This window comes from Habropoda laboriosa, unplaced genomic scaffold (genome assembly GCF_001263275.1).
Source record: "Habropoda laboriosa isolate 0110345459 unplaced genomic scaffold, ASM126327v1 scaffold38, whole genome shotgun sequence".
In the NCBI taxonomy this organism is placed as follows: domain Eukaryota; kingdom Metazoa; phylum Arthropoda; class Insecta; order Hymenoptera; family Apidae; genus Habropoda; species Habropoda laboriosa.
In genome coordinates, this window is record NW_017100163.1 from 662039 (window position 1) to 682074 (window position 20036).

Sequence of the window (20036 nt, forward strand, 5' to 3'; positions counted from 1 at the left end):
GCAACCAAACGGTGGTTCTCCCTCTACATTCGACGGATAATGTGTACAGGTATTTAATGTAATTTCTTAGCAATTTGTTTTTGTAATTCATCCAAAGCGATATGTTATGAAATTAAATTAATCACTCAATAAGTTTTAACGTTGGATTGTTTCCTCGATATGGCCATAGTGATCATCAGTGGCTGGAGTGCCTCAAATGTTTAGAATAATTAAAATAAAGTAAATGTTGTCAACTAAAAATTTTGAACGTCATAGCTAGCTAGATATTATTTTCACTTGAAAAAGAAAATTGTAAAGCATAACACTATAATCCTATGCTTAAAATGTATTTTCTTGTGGCCGCCTGACAGCAACCTGTAAGTCTGGCTTGGTCTACGTTCTGCAAACTACAAAGGCGGGCGCGAGGCTCGAAAACGTAGTCCCTGACTCTACGAGTGTCAGGTTTAGCTTCCTTGCGGTCTGACAGTTGTGGAGAATATACTGTACTCTGTGGTTATCTCTTTGATATTTGAATATCTAGGCGTTTTTTCCAGGAAACTTTTAAATTAATAGTAGCTTAACATATTAACACGTTTTCCTAGTATGTGTTTTACCGGCTGAAGCATGTCATCTATGTTTTTTTTGCTTGTTTTTATGTTTTTTTTTGTTAGTTGTTATGTAGTTAGTTTGTTTCTTTGGCTGTTTGTATCTTGGTTCTTTATTTGCAGTTTTCTGACTAGTTTTTGAGTTTATTGTGGTACAGCTTGAGTCGTCAGTTACCTCTGATCTTGTGCGTTTTAAAGATGCAGATAGTACATCGATGTCCATAGTTGCTATTGTTTCATTAGGAGTAAGGTTTTTTGGGCAGGCTGTGTTATCGGTGGTAGATAAGATTGAGACTATTTCAGCTACTTGAATAGTAGGAAGAGCAATTGTTTGTCGTGTATCGTGAGGTACGGGATGGTTTTCGTTAAGTTTGCAATTTTTCGCAAAATGCCCTTCTCGTTTACGTACAAAGCTTTGTAACGTTTCTGTGGCAAGGTAAATCCAATTCGTAGTCTGATCGTGTATGAGGTACGGGATGGTTTTCGTTAAGTTTGCAATTTTTCGCAAAATGCCCTTCTCTTTTACGTACAAAGCTTTGTAACGTTTCTGTGGCAAGGTAAATCCAATTCGTAGTCTGATCGTGTTTAATCCCTATAGTGTCCGGAATGTTGTGTACATCGTCTAGATGGACATATATTTGGCGACGGAAACTCAGAATGTACATGAAACTTTCTTCAGCCATACCAGTTATTAAAAAGGAGACGGCTGATTCTCTTTTGATACTTAGTTTATCAAAAATTTCTTCAATTACTGAGTGAGAAATGATAGGATAAACGTTAGACAGTATTATACGCTGGGACAAGCATAGGTTAGTGGCGTTAATTTGGATGTGTTTATATTTGTCGGTGAGGCTGTCAGCGATTTCCTTACTCGCTAGAAAAACACAAATCCTACCGTTGGAAATTCGCGATATAAATCTAATGTTAGCTAGGCTGATGATTTTACTTAATGTCTGAGCGTAATCTTTTAGCTGAATCCCGTCTTTGGCTTGAATTATTATCGCCTGTTCCTCTTTCGGAAAACAGCTATTTTGTACTACGTTTGTGTAACTATGTCGTTGTACATTGGAATCGTTAATGTGTGCTTGAGGTGGAAGGCTCTCAGAAGCCATTTCAGTGAATAGATTGCACCGAAGTGAGCGTAGACTTGGGTTGCAACTTCTAGTTTGTTGTAAAATCACTTATAATCACTCTACATTCACCTAGAACTCACAATTTCACAACTTCATATGAATAGAACAAACGAATTCGGCTAATCGGTATATATGGCACACGCATTCACAGCACGCACGATGTTGATAAACACGTCCGACCACTACCGTAGTCGTAGGCCAAATCGAGTTGATGTTTCCGTAACCGCATTAGTATAGTTTACGTCTTAATTAGGTGACCCAATTTCTCTTCCTGTCCCGCATATTCAGTTTTTCCCAACATCACCTTGGAAATCTTTGCTCTCTCATATGTGATACGCTTTCCCAGTATCGTAATGATCTTTTCGTTATCTCCAATTCTAGTTATTTCCTCGTTGTTTGTTATTATTAGCATAATATATCTTGGCGTACATCTAGGTACACCTAAATCTGCTTATACTTTTTTATTATTACTGTATGATTTAAAACCCAGTTTTCTTCATTAATTTTTCTGCTGATTCTCATCTGTTGGATTTTGTAATTATTAGAGGCTTCCAGATTGTGCCTTGTTGCTGTTTTAGCCCTAGCTTTGAAGTGCTTTACCGCTATGTGGAACCTGCCAAGTTATGTGAAGGGTATTCCTATATACAGGGTGTCCCGTAACTCCTCGAACACCCGGAAATGGGGGGTTGCTGGGGTGACTCTGAACAACTTTGTCCTTTACCAAAATGTTGGTTGAAGCTTCGTTTTTGAATTATTAACGAAAAACACTGGCCAATCAGAGCCCGCGCTCAGGCACGGGAGCACAGATCCGCGCGCGATCGTGAACAAACGCATTGGCACAGCGTGGGTATCGAGGGAAGCGTGCGGCAAATGTTACATCGTCTTAAATTAAGAATAATCTGAAATTATTCGTTATTCATGAATAACAAATAAACTAATAAGTCGTTTAACACGTTGAATGCCGGACCAATTCTACGTAACTTGACCACGGTGCTGAAAAGAATTTTTTATTCTAATACAACACATTGCAATATGCATAACTAATATGTCAATAGTTAGAAATAAAACTATTTAAATATGCTGTGTGATGCATTAGGTGAAAATTTTACAAATACTACCATTTATTCAAATTAAATGCTTTTACTAATTTTGAGATCGCCGGTCACCAATCACCCCCACGGCATTCAACGTGTTAATAACTGTTTTCGATACTTTTATTCATTATCCGAGAGGAATAAAGTGTTTTATTACTTATGAAAAACTTACCCATTCGTCCACGAATTAACCTGCTTCGGTTATCCGAGAGGAATAAAGTGTTTTATTACTTATGAAAAACTTACCCATTCGTCCACGAATTAACCTGCTTCGACGGAAGTGGGTCGTTGGCACTGGGTCATTGTGTCGATCCTGACCTTTCCAGGCAATCCTCAACAGCTGATGTTACGACCGGGTCGGTGAACTCACTTCACCGCACGATCACTTCACCACCGCACTGCGCGAATATAAAAAACATTTTATAGCATTCGGCGTTAGTATGATACATCTTTCTCCTACGGTTGGCAGAATAACTCTCCCAGATGGACGTTCGTTAAGAAACAACAGACATCGAGACATCGACAACAATAGACGTCGAACGCCGATAGAAGACGTCGAACGCCGCGCGGTACGCTTTTTTTCCCTCCACTTTCCTCGCGGGCCACGCGACGTTTGGCGAGGGCCTATCATATGAGTTCACCGACCCGGCCGTAACATCAGCTACTTCGGATTGTTTGGAAAGGTCAGGATCGACACAATGACCCAGTGCCAACGACCCACTGCCGTCGAAGCAAATTAATTCGTGAACGAATGGGTGAGTTTTTCATAAGTAATAAAACACTTTCTTCCTTTCGGATAACGAATAAAAGTATTGAACACAGTTATTAAACGACTTATTTGTTATTCATGAATAACGAATAATTCCACGTTATCCTTTTTCGCATCGCCGTTAGGTATGTATTGTTATACAAACATCGGAATGACGGCAAAAAAACCATTTCTCTAAGCCTTATAAAAATAGCGGTGCAAAGTGAAATTTTTTTGACAGCGATCGATAACCGAGAAGTTACGGTTGGCAGAATAACTCTCCCAGATGGACGTTCGTTAAGAAACAACAGACATCGAGACATCGACAACAATAGACGTCGAACGCCGATAGAAGACGTCGAACGCCGCGCGGTACGCTTTTTTTCCCTCCACTTTCCTCGCGGGCCACGCGACGTTTGGCGAGGGCCTATCATATGAGTTCACCGACCCGGCCGTAACATCAGCTACTTCGGATTGTTTGGAAAGGTCAGGATCGACACAATGACCCAGTGCCAACGACCCACTGCCGTCGAAGCAAATTAATTCGTGAACGAATGGGTGAGTTTTTCATAAGTAATAAAACACTTTCTTCCTTTCGGATAACAAATAAAAGTATCGAACGTAATTATTAAACGACTTATTTGTTATTCACGAATAACGAATAATTCCACGTTATCCTTTTTCGCATCGCCGTTAGGTATGTATTGTTATACAAACATCGAAATGACGGCAAAAAAACCATTTCTCTAAGCCTTATAAAAATAGCGGTGCAAAGTGAAATTTTTTTGACAGCGATCGATAACCGAGAAGTCACGCGTACGCTTGTTCACGATCGCGCGCGGATGAGTCTCTGCGCTCCCGTGCCTGGGCGCGGGCTCTACGCGCGCTCTGATTAGCCAGTGTTTTTCGTTAATAATTCAAAAACGAAGCTTCAACCAACATTTTGGTATATATATGAGAAACACTGCTAGTGAAAATAACATAATAGACCAGATGTCATCGGACCCATAGGCCCGTAACTGTTTATACCCAAGTGACCTGGGTAAAAGTATGAGGCAGTCCTGGTTTTCTTTTTCTCAAGTGGACAATAGACTTTCTGTCGTACCCTTACGAGTTTTTCATTTTTACTTCGACTACGATTTTCTAAGCGTAAGGACGTCCTTCCGCGCCAAAGAAATAAAACACGTTTAAGTAAATTCACAGTGAACACTATTTATTTAACCCATTAATCCAATAAAATATGTAGTAATATTTAAGAATACTTTATAAATGAAAAATAAAGAAGTGCATATATGCATTGTACAAAGTTTTTTTGGAGCGTTCAGAAGCAGAGCAGAGAAAAGTATAGCGTTCCATTTAAAAAAATTACATTGACTTTGATATATCCGCCACTACTATACCTACAGAAAAATCACTTATACCACTTAACGTCACCTTATATACAAAACAACGTTTGTAAAAACAGTTTTTTGTTAGCTTCAACCCCTCCTGAGATATTACACCGTTTCCAGTTAAACGAACACCTTGTATATTTTCTTTTTCTTTTTTAAAGAAAATATTAAATTAGAACCTTTATGATATGTGTGATTGTAATAAAGGAAGTAGATGTTTTTTATTTGAAGTTGAGAGATGGTAGAATTGGAAGTAAGTGACTATATTTCACGAATTTGTAAATGTAATTCATTGTTAATAATTTTTATATTTAAAATGTATACATTTCGAATCAATCGTGTTTGTAACTTTGCTCGAGAATTAAAAAGATTGAAAATATTTTGAAGAAAATGTACAGAATATATGAAAAAGTCACTTCTTAGAATTCAGTTCAACATCACATCGCGTTTCATCTTCTTTCCCATAGACTGTCTGAACACTAAACGCAACACCAAATTGGACATAACTCTATTTTCGCCCGTAACTTTACTTCCGATATAATAGTGTCTGGTCACAGGACACAAAGCAACGAAAGACACGGTTGAGTTTGCCATCCTGTTAGCGTAACTTTGGTCTAGAGTCTCTTCATTTCCAAGCACAAAATTAATTCAAACCAAAATTACCGAATGAGAATCAACGTAGATTTTAAAAAACGACAAAATTTAACAAGTCGTTTTGAGTAAAAGAAACGTCATAGATTTTCAATTCTATTTTCTCATACTTCTAGTTCCACTTTTTATTCCAATTTTAACTCTACTACTCTTATTTATTAGCCGTTTTTTTTTTTCATCGAAAAAGTCGGGAAATAATGAATGAAAAATTGGCAAAAAAGTCTCGCAATCGTGGAATAACGCACTATCAGCGATCCAACGGGAGTTTTACAAGTTCATCCAGGGATCAGGTCCAGTCTGTCGAGCGGCAAAAGCCAGCCTCTGTTCTCGAGTGTCTGTGCCAGAATTCGTGCACCAAAATGGCAGTCTAATGAGAAACCGATATCGAGCCGAGTTATATACTCGATTCCACCGCCTATTCTCAGGAGATCGCTTTGTCTCCTGGATGTCGTCTGCCGCCTCTGCCTTGGCTGTCTGCCTATCTTAAGGCACTTTGCACGCTCTCCAACGATGTGGATATGTTCCACAGTTGGAAATCATTCCCTCGCATAATTTTGTCGAAGAGGAACACGCTTCGTGTTTTGAACGGTTTCCAAAGTAACTATTTTATTAGAAAACCGATGTTGAGGCTTGACTCTGTATTCTTGTTGATGTTTTACTTGATTATTTGTCAGATGTGAAAGAAACTTAATTGGAGTGTTAGTGGAAATTTTGTAATTTTGATAGATAGAGAGCAAACTTTCTGCACAATTGTGTGAACTTACATCTCTTTTTTTTTTTTTCAAATTTTTTAGGAGACATGAAATGTTGATTGATTAATTATGTAGTGAATTTATGGATAATTTTTTAATCTGCTTGAAATTGTTTGGAAGATAATATTCTTAAATGGTAAATCAACTCAAAGTGCACTTAGCTGTGTTAAATTTCATCGTAGAGAAAAGTTTTTAATTGAAAAATATCAGATTTAGTAAATACGTTTATTATTGATATGAATAACTGAAGTCACACACACGCTTGCATTATAATGACAAAATCAATAACTAGAAATATCGATTATTATCGATAATTTCCGCTATCAAAAACAGTCGATGTTTTTGTTTTTACTATCGATAGTGTTTAGACTTCTACGTTAATTCCCATTGAACTAAGTAGCCTTGCGTATCGCACCAGTTGCGCCCGAATTCAAGGAACCACCAAAGTTTAGAAGTACATACTCTGGAAACTTATGTATCACTGTGTCGCAATTGAGGGTCGTTTCCTCTCCACGTATCAGCCCGATTAGCAGTGTTTATCGAGAGATGAACAAATTATATTACAGTAAACTACATTTTTGTTTATTCGCAACTATGTGTACATATATTACAACCAACTATTGTAGGAATTGTGGGATTTTGTTGATTACTTTTTACGTATATTAAATTAAAAGTACCCCACGCGTCGCCGGTGCTCTTCACTAATATTATCTTTATTTGTCACAGAAAATGTAATTCGCTGTCTTAATATTTACGATTCGATGCTTCTCGTTCGCTGGTCAAACACACCTTCCTCTTTTTCTCGAAAAGACACCCGCATGCACACACGCCGCGATCGGCTTGACAACCCATGTTATTGTCTAAACATAAACAAATGCGCCACGCACGATCGTCTTTCATTCGTTCTTCCTTTCCAGACCATTCACACCAACTCTCCCCATTTCCTCATCTCTCCCCATATTCACTCTTTCATACCAAAAACCCCACAGAATATGTAGTAGTTTATTAAAAAGTCTGCAGACGTCGACTAACTCGTCTTAATAATCAAGGGTCACAGTTGACTAAAACTCTAATACCCCCTTAAACGCTTTTTTTTTAATGATTCAACCTGGAAATTGTGGAGAACCACCTGGAGTAAGTCCTTCTTGTGCTCAGAAAAAATGTAAGAGACGTTAGTTGTTTTGATAATAAGTATTTGGTGTGAAAACCATGCGTGGGCATAAATTTCGTGCAGGAAAATTTTCGAAAAGTCTGTAAAGCGGAAGAGTGTCTAGGAGTAGGAGGACAGAGGGGAGGGCTATGATTGAAAAACCATAGCCATCGAGAAAAGAGTCCCGAGAGCACCTTGGGAACCTAATACTCCCGAGGTGGGTGAGGAACGTCGTTACACTGTTTTCACCTCAATTTATTAAAGTATAAGTATATGGTCGTATAGGCGTACAATTTGTCCAGAAAATACAATACTTTGTTAATTGTCCCGGTGGCAGCGGTTTGGCGGGTACGTCGCGATGGTCAGTAAAGGAATAAACTGTCCGGAGGTGTAGGCGTACTGGGTTTTTATATTGTTAGGACAGGGAGACAGGAGTAGCGATAGATTATCAGACTATATGTATACTCGTGAAGTATATTGTACTTGAAAAAGAGACAAAATTGTTTTTTACTATTACTTGTATATTATACTTGTCGCGAGCATAAAATTCTTGCCTTATGTCCTAAACTTGCCATGATAAGCGGTGACGTCGTTGACGAATCGTCAAGTTCTTTGTTCTGGGTTGTTCTCCTAGCTTCTTTAGCATCCCTCCCACTTTGCTAGCTGGAAGGCTAACAGTGCGGAAGTACAGGTCACCAGAATGACTAAGCTTAGGAAGTCGTTGGACCCGGTGTCCAACTTTGCTCGTACTCGTGATAAGGGGTTTACGACACGTCTATTGCTATTGAGTGAGCAGAAGTAAGCTGAGAAGTGGACCTTCTGCTGCCATAAACGAATTTCTAGACCCTAACGTCTGACTCGAACGGCTAACAATAGTAAAAATTTCTTTTAATTAGAAGTTCCTCAAAAATAGCTGTGCTTGGCGTCCGTAGCATAAACCCATCGCCTTCTGGACGAGGCATATTAGTGCCGTTCACTAAAAGATAGTTTCAATATTTTTATTTTGTGATTGGGACCATATTTCCATATATAGGACCCATAGGGCCGTGTCAAGCTGCGTTCGCACTATATAACCTAACACGTCACTGCCAATAAGCCCTTACCGAACCTTGTTCTATTCTTCCACGCGAACTTTTTCTTTTCCAACTCCTTCAGATTTTAGTTTCCGTTCTTTTGTCTCTCCCCGGGTTAAGACTTGCCTTCGTCCTCGAGTAGCCTAAGAAGCGCACATGTGGAATCCAGGTTTGCACGAGGACGAACGGCCCCGCTTTCTACAAATTTTCCACTTCTATCTTTATCTATCTCTACATCTGCCTCCCTGTTCTAACAATATAAAAACCCAGTACGCCTACACCTCCAGTTCAGTTTTTCCTTTACCAACCATCGCGACGTACCGTGTCAAGCTGCGTTCGCACTATATAACCTAACACGTCACTACCAATAAGCCCTTACCGAACCTTGTTCTATTCTTCCACGCGAACTTTTTCTTTTCCAACTCCTTCAGATTTTTCGCCTAACCGCTGCCGCAGGAACAATTAACGAATAAAACGATTGTATTTTCCAGGCGAATTGTACGCCGACCATCACACTTAGATCTTAATAACCCGACTAGAATTTCAGTTAGACATGCCTAAAGACGAATGTGGGCCTAATGCGGAAACGATTAGGCATACCTAAATGTTGCAAGTCTAATCGTCTAATCCGAATTAGGTCCTAATTCGGAAGGAATGATGCATGCCTGAGTTGGACATTCCTAAAAGTTGCCATACGTGGCCCAAATGGGGGTGGCCGAGCGCACGCCTAGGTTGAGCATTCCTAACAGTTGCCATACGTGGCCCACATGGGGGTGGCCGAGCGCACGCTTAAGTTGGGCATTCCTAACAGTTGCCATACGTGGCTGAAATGACCCGACTAGAATTTCAGTTAGACATGCCTAAAGATGAATGTGGGCCTAATGCGGAAACGATTAGGCATACCTAAATGTTGCAAGTCTAATCGTTACCTCATTAGGTCCTAATTCAGAAGGAATGATGCATGCCTGAGTTGGGCATTCCTAAAAGTTGCCATACGTGGCCCAAATGGGGGTGGCCGAGCGCACGCCTAGGTTGAGCATTCCTAACAGTTGCCATACGTGGCCCACATGGGGGTGGCCGAGCGCACGCTTAAGTTGGGCATTCCTAACAGTTGCCATACGTGGCTGAAATGGGGATGGCCGAGCGCACACCTAAATTAGGTGGAGTGCGGCTCTCAAACTTATATGTAGGAATATTTACGGACATCTTAGTGTTGGACGTACGCTTGTGTGTAGAGGTTAGGTCGCCATAAGAGAGCTTAGCTTAATGAAGCTATTCTAATATGGGCCTAATGCGGTTTGCCTCGTTGGATAGTCATTGGGAAAGCCTAATGCGGCCCTAACGCGGCTTTCCCAATTAGGCGGCCGTGAATATTCCGCGTTACATACCGCATGCGGGCCTAACAAGTAAATTAGGCTAGCCTAATGCGGACCTAATATCTGCCTAACTGAAATTTCTAGTCGGGAAATTGAGGTGAAAACAGTGCAACGGCGTTCCTCACCCACCTCAAGTTATAAAACTTGTTAAAAACAGAGCAAGAAAAATGTTATATAACATTATGTTAAATAACATTTTTCGTGTTATATAGCAAGTTATATATTATCCATCAAATGTCGGTAAAGATCAAGGATAGTTATAAAACATTGTTGTATGACCTGTTGCCAATCGGTCCAAACTAATATGATGTGGTTATAAAACATTTTCCATCTACCATATGCAAATGGTTTATCATCTCATTCTAGCTGTTATTTATCCTTGACCGGAAAACATTAATTTATTGTTCGATATCGTTTTCTGCAATTATAAAATGGAATAGATGAAGGAAGGGACCGTTCGTGTATGAACTTGAAAGACAGAAGTAAGAAGCATGTTGCGTGAGTTGAATTAGATATTGATATGAAGATGGATTCAACCGAAATAGAAAAAATAAATTAGAATGTTGATTGGACAATCTTAACGAGAGCTGAGAAAGGGAAGGAATACAAACTTGTTACAAACTCGTTACTATAATACCAAAAGATATAAAACAACTTGTTTTATAGCACTGTTGTGTTATATGTATAGCGAAGACACAGCTTCATACTACAGGTTAGCAATTACGGTTTCCCGTTGCCGGTTCTATTCCAATCAATCTCGTAACTGCAATGGAACCGTAATTGCTTACGGGAATCTCATGATACGTGTGTACAGCGTGCCAATTCAAATTTAAATTTTAAATATATAGTAAGAATGGCAAAGTATTAAATAAAATCGGGTAGAAGATTAGGGGTTAAAGCACAAAATGTCAACATTCTTATGCTGTAAATATTTGGTGTACTATAAATTTATACATATATTGTAAACTTCTTCTAAATATACGAGAAATAAAAATTTATTTTTCAAGCTTAATTTTTTGAAACTTATGATTTCTCATCTTTCTTTAAACTTTTCTTAAAAATACACAAAATTAGAATCAAATTTTAGCATTTTTAATAATTAACTACAAAGATCTCTTTGAATAAAAATTTTTTTATAGAATTTGATATATCGGAGATTGGGTATTAAACCATCAGCAACTATCGATAGTTACGGCTGTTAATATTTCTCCACCTTTAATAATAACACAACGCAAGAAGACGTCATGCATATCGATACCATCTCGTTATGAAAAGCATCACGTTTCGTTTCTTTTACGAAGAACACCACGTGTCAGTTTGTCATGTTACATACGCAGACTTGCCGACACGGCGGCGCCGAGACATCCGCCTAGGGCTCACCCCCTTGAGATAAAATGAACGAACGCGTTTCGTTCTCATGGGAAAATTAGGGCCCTCACCACCCAAAAAATACAGATTTTTGGGTATATAAGGGCATGATTTCCGGGGCAGTCACTGGGCAGAGTCACTCTGAACTTTAAAGTAGAGCAGTATCCGTATAGTCGCCGTTTGACACAAGCAAGATCGGGCTGAATTCCCTTTCAAGCAACTGAGTGCAATACTTATCTCGTAAGTGTCAACTAGACATACTTATCTACGACGTCCCCGCGTACTCGCCGTGTAAAGTCAAGAAGGAAGATTCTTGCTCAGTCAAGAATCAACCATTATAATTTATCTTTAGACCATTGTAAACTTTTGTAAACTCCTTAATTATTATTAGAATATAGTTACTATAGAATTGCTTCAGCCTATATTCAATTAATCATCTCCTCGTAACATTAGTAACGAATCAGTTAAACTCACAAAGGATATATCTTTACCGCTCGAAGCCTATATTCAATTAACCATCTCCTCGTAACATTAGTAACGAATCAGTTAAACTCACAAAGGATATATCTTTACCGCTCGAGGTATATCCGACATTACGATACGCACTGTCCTCACAACCACCAAACCTTTTCCATCCTTCGGAGAACGGCGTAGTAACCACATGCGTCGAAGGTTCCAATCCTATCGGACTTGTTGGAGTACCCCTCATACGGTGAACGTTCTGACCGGTCCACCAACCCAAACCAATATTACACTCCGTGTGAGGACACAACAAGCGTAACCCGTAACAGTCACGTAAAAAAGCACACTTCACCATTTTTTATAAATATTAACGTTTGATTTTCGCGAAAAGTAATAGGTACTTACATTATACTGTTTCGCCACGAAGAATAGCACATTTTGGATTTTACGGTGAGAACTAACACATTTCAGTGTGTGATCAGTTTAAATTGTTAAAATGCATTGAAAATGCATTCAAATGCTTTGAAAATATTGTTTAATAAATAATAACTCCGTCTCATCTCTAAAACGAAAAAGAAAAGAAATAACAACCGACAATTTCCAGAACACATACCTCCCTCGATAACAGTCGTGACACGAACCTGAGCTCTGCGTCAGTTAAGCGAGCAATACTGTATATTATGATGAGACCGGGACAAAATTCTGACTAGAGTAGATTCGATCATATCTGACTTGCATGGTCCAAAAAAAAAATTAAATCTTGCCGGTTATTACGACACAAAGCCAAATATCTTTTTTTTCATAAGCAGTCATTCAAATGTGCTTCTTTTCGCGACGAAAAACGAAACGTGATATTTGTCGTGACAATAAAGACACACGTGCTGTTTTTCGTGAGACAAGTGAAACGTGCTACTTTTCGTAGCACACGTGAATCTGTGAAGTGTCGATTGCACGCCATCACAGGGTACAATAGGTATACATTATCGATTTATGTATTTAATTCTTCAACAAAAAATATATTAAACTTATATGAGTAATTTGCAATCAAGTTTAAACATTTGCAGTATACCCCGCGCAAATTTTGCAGTCTGCAGCATTCAGAAGCATGTAGAAATCACGTATAACTAGTAACTCTGATATTAATGATTGTATATACGCGGTGGACGTGTGCACGGTGAATTGCAAACGAAATTTATGAAATTCGAACATGCTGTCACCAGTAATTTCGCCTGGTTCATTAATAATCGAGAACGTTTAATTTAAACTTTGTTTCCACTGCCAACAATGTCACTTGCCTCTCATTATCGTGTTTGTTGGAAGTACGTTGATAGTTTTAATTAAAATCTTTCAACCGTCACGGATATGAAGATAATAAACGTGTCTAATGGTAAAATGAATATTAAAGATGTTAACATTAAAAGGAAGATTAATGTGATTGAACGTTCCGTTTAATGTTTCACATGTAACACCTGATATTTTTAGAATAATTTCCTTTGTTCACAGACAGCGACGAAAGTGGAGACACATTCATGCAGACACGCCATGAAACCATCCAACAAAGAGAAGAACCAAAACCAAAAGTGTATTCCTTGTAAGTGGCAATCATTTAATACGACTATTATTAATACTAAATCGTTACGGTATATATTTTTTACCAAGTTGCAATAATATTTGAAACTTTATTCAGTTACTTAATCAATCTTAAGGTTAGTCGCGCAGGTACGGAACGCATGGGGTCTTCGTTGGCCGGTTTTATGGCACGCTCGCACGAGAAGGTTATTTTTGAGAACTTCGTAGCCCCGTGAAAAAATAAGTAATTTCTTACAGAACAATGCCTTTAGAATTTCGACTTTCCCGCGTCCTCAATAACCGAAGACGTGTCATAAACCAGGTATTACTGAAGGTCAATCCACACGCGCGTATAACGGCACTTTCGGCCGAGGGTTGACCTGACGGGAATTTCCGACGCGTCACGGAAGGACAGCGAAGATTCCACGCATCCGCAGGTAGGGCCCCACTCCTTCCGAGGAAAAGCGCGCTAAGGGCGCAATGGAAGGGTGGGTGACACTCAAGGGGCACGTTGATTGGTAATTTGTGCGTACGTGAAAAACCAATCAGCGTGCCTTTTTGCACTTGGCGGGGGAGTCACTGCGGACTCCAGAAAAATTCGGGAATCGAGCGAGCAGATTCAGAAAAGGTTGCATCGAGCGAACACCACTAGATCTCGAACCGTTCGAGGAGACACAACACATTCGAAAGATTCCTTCGTGTGAACAAAATACTCTCTCCAGCCGTTCAAGTACAATTCGAGTCTTTGAAACAAAGTCGTCAATCGTTCGTGACGCACTCTACGTTTCGCTAACGTTCGAGCAAAGTAGATTTTGAACTAGTTACCCAAGATTAATTTGGCGGGTTACAGTCGCGACCGCGAGCTTCCTGTTGAACATCGCAAAAGAACGCGACGCGACACTAGTAGTAAATGTTATGTTTCTAAATAGAATAACGTAAATATTAATTATTTACTATTGCCGATTTGAGAATTTCAGATAGCACACATTAATTTATTCTAAGTAGATTACTTTAAAGCTCGAAGCTAGCCCAAATTCGTCGATTATTTTATTATTGAATGGAAAATTGTATGCGAAAGTTAACCGTAGATCAGGGATTCCCAAACTATGTTCCGCGAAAACCTGGAATTGTTTTATATCCTGCAACGGCTACAAGAAATTCAAAAATTATTCACGGATTAATGCTCTAAAATGTCTAAAAAATTAAGTATTCAGTGAATACAATAACATTGTTTAAAAAATGTCGTTACCTCGTACCTCGCATTATACACCTACATTAACTATACATTAAATATAATTAAAGTCTTCTTCCTCATTTTTAAAAATTTTATAGATTATGTGTTACTACCTACCCTACAAAATAAACAAGGTGTTCCGTTAAAATTTCAGGATTTAAGAAGTGTTCCATCGCAGGAAAAGTTTGGGAAACCCAGCCATAGATCAAGATCAAATTCCATTGATCACTTTTTAGTTAATAAAAATAAATTGTTTCCTTTTTAAGAAAGACATAAATAACGATGCAAGTAGATCATACTTCGAATAAATATTATATTTCTACTAAAACTATACACGTTGAAAGTTTCATTAACACCTCGGTCGTTTCATCTGCAATTTCTCTGTTAAAAATTATACAACGCAAAGTAAATTTCAATGAGGTGTACGGATACTGTTTTTCACCGAGTGTATACGGATAACCGAATACTCAATTAAACTGGTTATTACATAAATAACCAGCCATTCAATTTACCTTACCGAAACTTTTCATTCACAAGTGCACTTTACACCATTTCTCGTCGTTCTCGCGCCACCATTTTCGTCCCCCGAAGCCTTTGATTTCGAGGTCGCTTCGCTCGCAACCGCACACAATCTCACGTGTCGTTACTGCTAGCTTTAATTATTCACCAGAACGAAAAATTCCGGTCACGACGGCTCTAATTAGGAAATGCGGTTATGTTCGCGCCATTCGTACGCATACCTCGCAACAAGAACAGAGAGAAGGGTACCAAAGTTGCACGACCACTGAGAAAAGTTAAGGGCGATACGAACATTCCCGCACTTCTACACACGCAAATCAGAACAACGTGGTGAAATAACGTTTTCCTCGAAATTGATACGGTTACATGTAGGTGAAAATGTTCACGCGAACAGCAATTTAACGAGGCTTTCGGGGCTGAACCGGAAATTGGGCAGTTTCCGTTTTCTCTTTGTTTAAAAAACCGCGATTCAGCTGGTTTATTTTTCAAACTCTTTGTTGCTCTGCTATACTGTTTCTGGTCCCTCAGAGACTCGCAGAGATTGTTATGGTAGGCAGTGCGGTAATTAAAGGTGCGGGAATTCGATACAGTGAATGGAGATTGTTATACGGAAGATTGATTGATCGAGGATACGGATTGCTTTGGAAGTAACTATAGTGTGTGGTAAACATTTTCGGATTCGAAATTTAATAATATTGTCGTGGAATGAGAGACAGTGAAAAAGAAAGCAGGATAGATTCACAAGTTGGCTATCCTATTGAGTGGCGGTGAATGTCTGAAATGTTCGAAATTAGTGTATGTTAGGTTGTGGTAGGAGGAAAGAGATAGAGAGGATAGGCGGAAGAGGAAAGGTTGTGTACGTTTCGTCCTGGGACTCATAGTGGACTCGGCAGTACGGCTACCTAAGAGACCTGTGGCTTAGACACGGGGGGACTGTTAGACTGAGATTGGAAGTTGTATATACAGGGTGACAAGAAAGTAGGTGGCCAAACTTTGATACCGTTTTCTACTGTTACTAAGGATAAAAAAGGTCGTGTAAACGTAAGTTCGAAAACTCTTCCTTTGCAAGATGTGAACACTTTTCGATTATGATGGAGTATTGTAGGAACGCTTAAAACTTACTTAAAGACCGCCGAAGACGTTAAAAAATTCTTTGTGTATTCCGAATTTCTTCACATGCAGCAATAATCCGGTTTTTTGCGTATTTCCAGGCTATCAATAGTGTTACTATCATAAACAGTACGTAAACATTATCGTGTCGACATAACTTGTTCTAACATATTATACACTTCTAGCAAAAGAAATTATGACACTGCTTGAAATTCTACGTCTGACAGCTATTATATTTTAATGAATTTTCCATGTAAACAAAAAGTGTCTATATCTCGGAAAGGAACAGTTTTCGGACCTATGTTAAATAACTTTTTCTCATCTTTAGGAACGGTAGAATACGGTATCAAAGTTTGGTCACCTATTTCCTTGTCACCCTGTATACAAACGAGAGTCTACAACGAGGACTAGCGAGAATTGGTCGTTAGTCCGTCGCTCTGGTGGTGGAGTGTAGGAGGTACCGCCACATTAGAAAAGAAAAATGTCAGTATGTGAATTAAAAGTTTTTGCAATCTGGCAAGGGCAGTTCGGTACTCGAAAATTTAAAAGAATTTGAAACTTTGCAGAAATGTAGTTTAAATGACGTTAATAACGAAACCATCTTCTGTATGACATCAAAAACCCGACAAATTCTAATTTTAGTTTTTTTTCCATATCTTGTACGGTTTCGTAAATATTTACAGTTTTTTTGACCGGATGTTATCACCTCTAGGACCGTTTCCTTTACTGAAACAACATTTTCTTTCGTAATTAGCGTTACTTAAACTACATTTCTGCAAAGTTTTACATTTTTTTTGAATTTTCGGATTGCCGAGATTTGTAGATTTGAAATTTTTAGGATTTATATTTGAATGAAAAATTAATCCTTTTATAATTAACCGAAATACATCGATAGAAAGTCAATCTTACTTAACGTTCGAATATTTTTAAGAGTAACTGTACGTGCAACTAAATAGCGCGAGTAATTAAGGGATAATTAATATTGTCACTGACGTGTATCAATTTCCTTTCCGAGCACAGATGACTACAACAGGGTGGTTTTGGATACGATCGAGGGCGAGCCCGACTCCGATTACGTTAACGCGTCTTATGTAGATGTAAGTATGTCTTTTTAATTAAGGGATTAGGCCACCCCTGAAGCCTGAAAATGATACCTAACTTTGGCATTTTTTTTGTCAAGAAGATAATTTACTCAATCGAAAATTCTTCATAAGGGCTTTATCATATTATCCTTAGAGAATATAGTAGTATTTTTTCATTTAATTTTTTTACAAAATGGCGGCGCTACAAACGCCCCCACGGTGTTGTCCCCTACTGCCACACGGTTTGACTTAGAGCAAAATATCCAAAATTTTTATAATCTACAGTAGTGCACACATAAGCGTCCGCATTTTTGCACACTTAAGCGTCCGTCGCTATCCCCACCAATTCTTGGAAATGGGACTTCGGTGTGGAGTTCGAGCGTGCCGAGTGAAACAAAGTATTCCATATCGACTCCTGAATGTGAAGAACTGACACTTGATATATCGGTATCCCACTCAGACACATCTCCTCTCTTTTGTTTAGTTAAATTCGCAGAAGTCACCTCCCCACTTAAGCGTCCGCATTCGGTCCCGACTGCGGACGCTTATGTGTGCACTACTGTATATGGTAATTACTAAAGAAGTACACAGGATTTTTAGAAACTATTGAGTTTTATAGAAATGGTGAACGTATGAAGGAATTGCATTTTTTCCTTAGAATTTTTGTATAAAAATGTTGATTGCAGAAAAAGTTTTCAGTATATTGCAAATATCCTACGTGCGTTTTTAGATTATACACTGCTCGCCAAAGAAATTGTAACACCTGGAAAGTGGGGTTGCACAAATCTGGAAATCACGTTTTTCGAACTACTCTGAGGAAAAAATGACATTTTATAATAAATAAGACCTTTTTAACCAAATTTTAATCATTCTTCCCTTTCAATACCTCAAACATTACATGTAAATTTCAGATTGGTGCGATTTCTCTTCTAAGGTGTTGCAATTTTTTTAGCAAATAGTGTATAACAGAGGGTATTCTGTGAAAATTTCACGTGAATTGGATGAAAATTACAGAAATTATGGACAGTACCGACTTTAAAAATGTAATTCTGAGAAAAACGCGTTTAAAGTTTCGATTACTGATTTTTTGTTTCTAAAATAATAAAATCTCAATTGTACCTTAAGTCTGCAATTCCTGAGCCATACAGTTGCCTTTCTATTCAGTTCTGTATCGGCCTCATTCCCTTCTTTCATTAATGTTTCTAAGATCTTCGGAGCCTCTTTATATACAGGGTGTGCCACGTAATACAAGTCACCTAATTATCTCCTCTAGCTATGGTGGTACGAGAAAATTTTTATAGGTAATTTAAATGATTTCAACGGGTGAATAAGATAGAAGACAAATTTCTTTGACGGAAAAAATGGCAAAAAATAAAAGGAAGTTTCACGTTTGATTTAAAATTTTAGAGATCAAGGTCATTTTGAAGTCGTACTATTATGCACGTTTAAATGCACATCGTTGTCTGCTACAACGTACAGTAGAAGAATACATATACAGTATATTCTCCACAAGCGTCAGACCGCAAGGAAACTAAACCTGACACTTGTAGAGTCAGGGACTACGTTTTCGAGCATCGCGCACGCCTTTGTAGTTTGCTGAACGTAGACAAAGACAGCGAATAAACGATAAGCATGAAACGTCAGTCGAGGCAACCAAGCGTTGTAAATATCAATTTTTTTAATTTTACGTTTTTTTATCCCGAAATTTTTCTGAACATATTGATGAGATTTTTCTGATGAAAATAACATCAAACACGACATAATTTGAACAACATTTCCTTATTAACACGTTCACTGTCGCGCCAGATTTACAGGTTGCTTTCAGGCGGCCACAAGAACCGACTATTTTTTTTTTCAATTGAAAATAATGTCTAGCTAGCTATGGCGTTCAAAATTTTTAGTTGACAACATTTATTTTATTTTAATTATTCTAAACATTTGAGACACACTCCAGTCACTGATGACCACCATGGCCATATCGAGGAAACAATCTACTCTTAATACTTATTGAGTGATTAATTTAATTTCATAATATATCGCTTTGTATGAATTACAAAAACAAATTGCTAAGAAATTACATTAAATACCTGTACACATTATCCGTCGAATGTAGAGGGAGAGCCACCGTTTTATTGCCAATTGTTTATCACATAGAGTCGGCCTACCTCCACGTAAAAAAAAAAATGTAGGGTCGATTCCACAATTGTCAGTAAAATGTAGGGTCGATTCCACTAGTGACAGTAAAATGTTACTGTACTTTGTCCAGTTTGGTGAAGAATATCGTTTAAATGCAATGGAAGTTTACCAGTGTTTTTCTGAATTTCAAAAATTCAGGCAGAATTGTAAATATCGTACTGTCTGGCAACGTAAATTTAAGTAAATTAGGTTGAACTACACAGAAAATGCACAGAACTACACAAATAATTCATTTCACGATATTATAACAAACAAACGTTGAATACATTTTTGATTCGTGTAAAAAGAATTATTTATCACGATAAATTTAGCTGTACTATGGTTATTTTTAATCTACGACCACAGGTCAACCTGATTTTTAATCCCTACGAAATTAATTTAACCACGAGTAAGTAACGAGAACGCTAAAACCTATGTTTCCATTGAAGAGTATTAGGTACTGCAGGTATATAAGGACCCGCCGATGTCCCGCGAACTTATTCACCCTTTATACTGGGCCCTAGACACTTCGCGGCATATTTTGACCTGAAGGTTCTGAGATGTG

General features: G+C 38.3%; 1 protein-coding gene across 1 annotated transcript in view; it reads left to right on the forward strand.

The window, feature by feature from the left end:
- LOC108578495 (receptor-type tyrosine-protein phosphatase kappa) overlaps nt 1-20036 on the forward strand; it is a 258286-nt gene that overhangs the window by 203273 nt on the left and 34977 nt on the right. Inside the window, exons 4-5 of the mRNA XM_017941843.1 lie at nt 13286-13373; nt 17235-17311. Of these exons, the coding sequence (XP_017797332.1) occupies nt 13286-13373; nt 17235-17311 (165 nt within the window). The remainder of the gene's footprint in view (nt 1-13285; nt 13374-17234; nt 17312-20036) is intronic.